The 5,936-nt window shown below is 36.0% G+C and overlaps 1 protein-coding gene across 12 annotated transcripts in view; it reads left to right on the plus strand.

The window, feature by feature from the left end:
• The window catches only part of LOC143737591 (sickle tail protein homolog), a 70,378-nt gene extending 66,937 nt beyond the window's left edge, over positions 1-3,441 (plus strand). For all 12 annotated transcript variants that reach the window (XM_077229339.1, XM_077229347.1, XM_077229355.1 and 9 more), the window contains one exon: positions 440-3,441. In XM_077229339.1, the coding sequence (XP_077085454.1) occupies positions 440-577 (138 nt within the window). In that variant the 3' untranslated portion in view covers positions 578-3,441. The remainder of the gene's footprint in view (positions 1-439) is intronic.
• The last annotated feature ends 2,495 nt before the right edge of the window (positions 3,442-5,936 follow it).

Here is a 5,936-nt window from a genome sequence, read left to right on the forward strand (position 1 = left end):
CTTGGGTTTGCTTTACGAGCCTGACTTTCTAACCACTATTCAACTGTAAATTTGTTTCATAGGTGTCTTCTGTTGAACTCACTTGCGAATACTCTATTTTGAGGGCTCTGTGATTTCAGTGGACATGATTACGTACTTGATGTCCTTCTTCTTCAAACCACTCTTGTCTACTTTCACTCTTAAGACTTTCATTGAGGTTGAACCCATGAACCGTTTCTGTCTGATCTTTGCCGACTTTCTCTGATCTATTGTGGGATTAATAATGTGCATGTACTGTGGTTGGGAAATTGGTTGTACATTTGAGCATGCTGCCTGTATTTTTCTGTCCCCAATCATGTCTACAAATCAGAATGAGGACAGAGCTTTTTAAGATTTCTTATGTGTAGTAGTCATTCGCCTCAGTCCGCATCTGACGTTGTTTCCTTGTCGATCTTTGCAGAACTCCGATGACTCTCCTGTTTCGAGTCGGATTGCTTCGCCCAAGTCCCGCCAGCAGCCAGGGAGTGCAGAAAAACCCGGAAAGCCCCAAAAGCTCCAGGACTCCCAGAGGCAATTCCGACAGGTAGTTTTACTGTAGGGCAGGCAATGTAAGGCATGAAGACACAGACGGAAAATGTGTTTTGAGTAATTTTATTGTGGACACACATGGATCCAATATGACTCTTCACCTATGCTGTATCACAACCAATTCCTTGTGCATGGTTATCATTTAGACATAGACACTTTTAAGAAATGCTTCTTTTTTTTTACCAACCCATGCATTCCCTGGGAATCTAACCCATGACCTTGGCATTGTTAGCACCATGCTCTACCAATTAAGCTATACAGGAAAATTGACTTTTGTCATCTAAAAATCACATATAAAAACAAACACAAAGGATCTTAGATTGTAATCCCACTGTGTTGTTTGGGGAGCGATGGTTTATACTTCCATTTCTTTGGATTATGAAGACGTTTTGAAGAACCTCTGGCCTCTTCGGTCTGGTGGCCAAATTCATCCTTTATTCCCTCTTTCCTCTCTTTATTGTGAATCAAACTGTGAGAGAAAAGAGACAAGATTACGCCTTTTGTTACAAGAGTAATACTTTTGTTGGTGTTGTATTGTAATGTAAACTATTTTTAGGGAATATAGAGCTCTATATTTTCACGTATGTGTCATCATCCTACTTGACTTTCCATGTCTTCCGGCATCTTTGTTTGCAGGCTAACAAGAGTGCTATGAAAGCTGGTGGGAATAGTAAACATGCTTTCCTTGCTTTGCCTGCTTCTAAGATCCCAGCTTTTATACCTAGCTCATGGAAACATAGCTCAACCCATGCTCCACGTTCAAATACGTCTAAGCTTACTAACCAAACCTCTTCCTCTTCTTCTAAGTCCTCAATCCCATGTCTCCGTCTGAGCTGGCCCAGCTGTAGACCCGTCTCGCCCTCACAGTCTCCCGGGCCTTCTCAGTGTTCTGAAGGTCAAAACCTAACCCTCCCTCCGCAGACTCAAAATGACCAGTCCTGCTCTCATTCCTACTCATCCTCATCCTCCTCTAGCTCGTACTCTTCCTCCTCCCCTGTCTCTCCAAACTCTACTTCTTCCTCCTCGTCCCCTTCCTCTCCCTCCCTCCTGTCTCCCACTGCCATGTGCCGGGGAAGTCGAGCTGTACACGTGTCCAGCTTCAGCAGCCGCAGGTCTCTGAAGGCCCGCAGTGGCCAAGCCGCTATCACACCAGCATCCTTTACCGGGGACATGGCATGAGCTGTCCATTTCTCTCTTTCTTTCTGCACTCATTCTTGTGGAATTTAAGGTGTTCTTCTGCAGGCCATGTGCTTCTGTAACAAACAGAAGCACTGATTTAGTTACGCCTGTTTGTTTGGGGTGATGTTATTGTCGTTATGCACTTCCTCTGAAATCCAAAAGTAGTTCAGAATCTAGAGCCACATATGGTGCTTCTGAATTATGAACTTTGTTTTTGGTTTATGTGAGGGATTAAACTTGACAGTGTTGGCTTTATATTTTATAGACGTGAATTTGTTTACTTACATGAACTATGTAAAATATACATTGCTTTTTTAGGGAAAGGAAATTAGATGAATACATGATATTTCTGTGTTTTTAGTTTTTCACTAGCCATATATCTATATATATAGGTCCAGAAGTCTGAGAGCACATTGATTATTTTAAACTGTCATAATTTTTATAACAAAATATTATTAATAAGGAATCCTTATTAAAATGTATAAATATATTTATACACTACCGTTCAAAAATTTGGGGTCGGTAAGATTTGTAATGTTTTTAAAAGAAGTCTCTTCTGCTCACCAAGGCTGCATTTATTTGATTAAAAATACAAAACAAACCCAGTAATGATTGTGAAATATTATTTCAATGTAAAACAGCTGCTTTATATGTGAATATATAATAAAGTGTAATTTATTCCTGTGATCAAAGCTGAATTTTCAGCATCATTACTCCAGTCTTCAGTGTCACATGATCCTTCAGAAATCATTATAATATGATTATTTGATGCTCAAGAAACATTTATGATTATTATCACAGTTGAAAACAGTTGTTCTGCTTCATATTTTTGTGCGAACCGTGATTCATTTTTTTCAGGATTCTTTGAAAGTTCAAGAGAAAAGCATTTAATTAAAAAATAAATATTTTGAATTATTATAAATGTCTTTACTGTCACTTTTGATCAATTTAATGCGTCCTTTCTGAAGAAAAGTATTAATTTCTTAAAAAAAAAAAATCGTATTGATCCCAAACTTTTGAACGGTAGTGTGTGTGTGTGTATATATATATATATATATATATATATATATATATATATATTAATGCTCATAATATCATTTTAAATAAAAAAATATTGTATTAAATATTAAAAATGCAAAATAGAAGACTTTTCTCAGACTTTCGGAGCCCAATGTATGTCTATAAGAATTGGTTTAACAAGTTTGTGGTGATTTGATTTGACAGTTTTAAAAGGGATTTAACCAAATGTTTGCCTCTTTGCCCCAGTGCACTGCCAGTTTTAAATAACAATATGCAGTTTATAGTGTTTTGCCATAAAGTTTTATTCATTTAAAGACTAAAACATAAATGTATATATGTGAGTGGATGTTGTACAACCATTGTGGTGTTTCTGTAGCCTAGCTTTGTGTTACACCATTATTGTACTCCTTTAAATAGATCATGTCAAATGCCAAAAATAACAGTGCTTTACATGCGGAAATGTTAAATATTAGACTAAAAAAATATTGGCTATGAATCATTTCCAAATTTTACTCCTATGCATGCCTTTCAGACATTTAACCATGGATGATGCAAAGGTAAATTATGTAAATATTACCTCTGATTTTGTAATACTGTATAAATTGTACAATAAAATTGTTTGGAAGATGTTTGCCAGAGATGATTATCAAATAAAGGGCTTCCAATGTATTGTCATTTTGTTTCACTTGAGGCTTTTTTATTTTTGCTCTTCATGTTAATGTGTGGACTGTTTTAGAATATTTATTTGTCAATACAGAAAAATGGAAGGATGAAGAGCAGAATTCAAAGCAAATGTAAAAACATCACACTTGTCTCTCTAGCAAACATAAACCAGTTTAACCTGTTTCAAGGCCTGATCAAACTGTTTGAAAACACCAATGACAGCACTTCTAGTTCCCATCACAAAATTTTCTGCAGAGGGCAGCACCGACTTTGACTTCTCAGTGATGAGAGACATGCTGTAATCACCTAAAGCTCAAATAGACGAACCTCTCAAAATTCATTTTATTTATTTTGGGGGAGGTGTTACGTTTACTTTTCTTTTTTTGTATTTGTTGTAATCATGCATTTTTGCAGAGCTGTATTTTGTGATGGAAAAATAATATTGACCCAATAATTTGAAAGCAACTGGCATCCGTTTTTAGCACACTTTTTGTAGATAAAGTACTCATAGTAATAAAAAGTATGTTTTATATATATATACTGTATATATTTATATATATTCACATGTGGTGATCTTGTCACGTGTTACCAGAGTTGCCCTTTAATGTTTCAGACCTTTAAGTAACAATTTAAGAAAGGCTATATTGAGATATCAGATAAACTGAAGTGGGGATCTTAAACAAAAGTCTTTAAAAATGGGTTTCAAAAGCCATTTTAGAACTATGCCTATGCCCTTTAGCAGTCATTTCATTATATGAGACGTGAAAGCAATTAATACCTGATTGATGTAAGAGTCATATCTATTATGTGGACAGCAAAACTCCTCTGAGACAAATGATTGGCACATCTATTAATTTGGACTTCTTTGTGCTTAGATATGCATTACTTTTAATGCCAAGTTCAATTCAGTCTTCAAGAATTAATTTAGCATACCTGTTCAGACACATGGTGCAGTCGATCATCAGCTGAGTTGACTATTCTGTGGTTGCCATTCACATACTAAGCACCATGAAATTCACTCAAGGGCATTTGTAATGAATATTACAAATGAAATTTGAATTTGTATAAATGAATTTTCCGATTTGATCAGTTTCTCCAAATGGTCATACGGGCACAAACAATCTAATGTCTAATTGGATATGAAAACACTGTCTGGACAAAGGAGTGCTGCATTTTCATTCCAGGTCCTCCTCAAATTTGTAATTAGCCAGCTATAATGAAAGATAATTAGTTCATATGCAAATTTTAGAAGGACTGAATCCCTAAGCTTTGCACCATCTAATTAGCATGTAATTTGTATATTATAATACATTTACCATTAAGAAGTGAGGAGACCAAATGCTACAATGCTACAGAGAGGAGGAGAACAAGAGTAATTAAAGCGCAAGTCCTTTTAGCATTTAAGATTAATTATTGTGTCTCCTGATGTTTTATGGTATAAGAGCATCAACATCATAAATCTTTGAGGACATTAACAAACCAACAAGGAACTTGTGTAAGTTAATCAAAGATCTGGTCACTAATTTGCATTTTTAATTCATCGCAATTAACGAGAGCGTCAATTGGATAGGAAATTAAGAAGGCTTCGATAGCAGTTTGCTTTATTTCTTGAATGTGCCTCTAGAAAAGGAAGCTCATATTTATGCTTCTCAATCTTCTGCTGGAGCTTAATTTACAGCAGCATAACCAGATATCAAGCATCTAACCGATGGTTTAAAAAAAATCGGTTCTATTGTCGCCATAGAACCATGAATGGTGAATGTTGGAAAAAAAAAGAGATCAAAATATTTCACAACACTCAATTAAAGGCTAAAGAACCATTTCAATGGATTCATGAATGAAACTATTTAGTACAAGTTTGCAAAATAATATATACTGTAATTGTATGCATTCCCCAATGCAGTATATTATGCCAAAACAAAAGCATTATGAAGACACTTCGGGTACAGGTATTGATCTATATTTCCACACTGGAGGGTGGGTGATCCCCAGCTCTGAGAGAACCACCTATTGTTTCCCCTGTTGCATTTCTGGCACATGACCTTGGCTGGTTAGTTTTAATTTATCCAATTTTAGAGGGCATTACTGCCAACTCCTCTCCACAACCCAGCTCAGGAGCCAGGGGAACACCCCAGGCGAACTGTCTGACAGCACACAATTGCCTTCCACCGGTAAGTACTCTAACACTTCATTAGCATTTAATTGAATTTCGTCTATCAGGAATAATGCTTTTAAGAGAAGAAAGCCTCAATGAGAACAGAGCACCCTGTGTACTCCCAAATGAATCGGTCAGGAGAGATGATTGGAAGCCATTGTGTAAATAAGTTTTGTGACCTGCTAAACCTGGTAGTTTTTTTTTTTAGTTTAGATAGAATAAAAGATCTGTGATTTAGGAAACTGTTTTAACATAGGTTATATTTTAGACTTGACATTAACAAATACTAGTCAATGTTCAAGCAGTCTCCAAAAAAGTGTATAATAATCAAAACATTCAGCAGACTCATTAG

This window comes from Siphateles boraxobius, unplaced genomic scaffold (assembly GCF_051911475.1).
Source record: "Siphateles boraxobius isolate OS27281-9 unplaced genomic scaffold, OSU_SipBor_1 1, whole genome shotgun sequence".
Taxonomy (NCBI): Eukaryota; Metazoa; Chordata; class Actinopteri; order Cypriniformes; family Leuciscidae; genus Siphateles; species Siphateles boraxobius.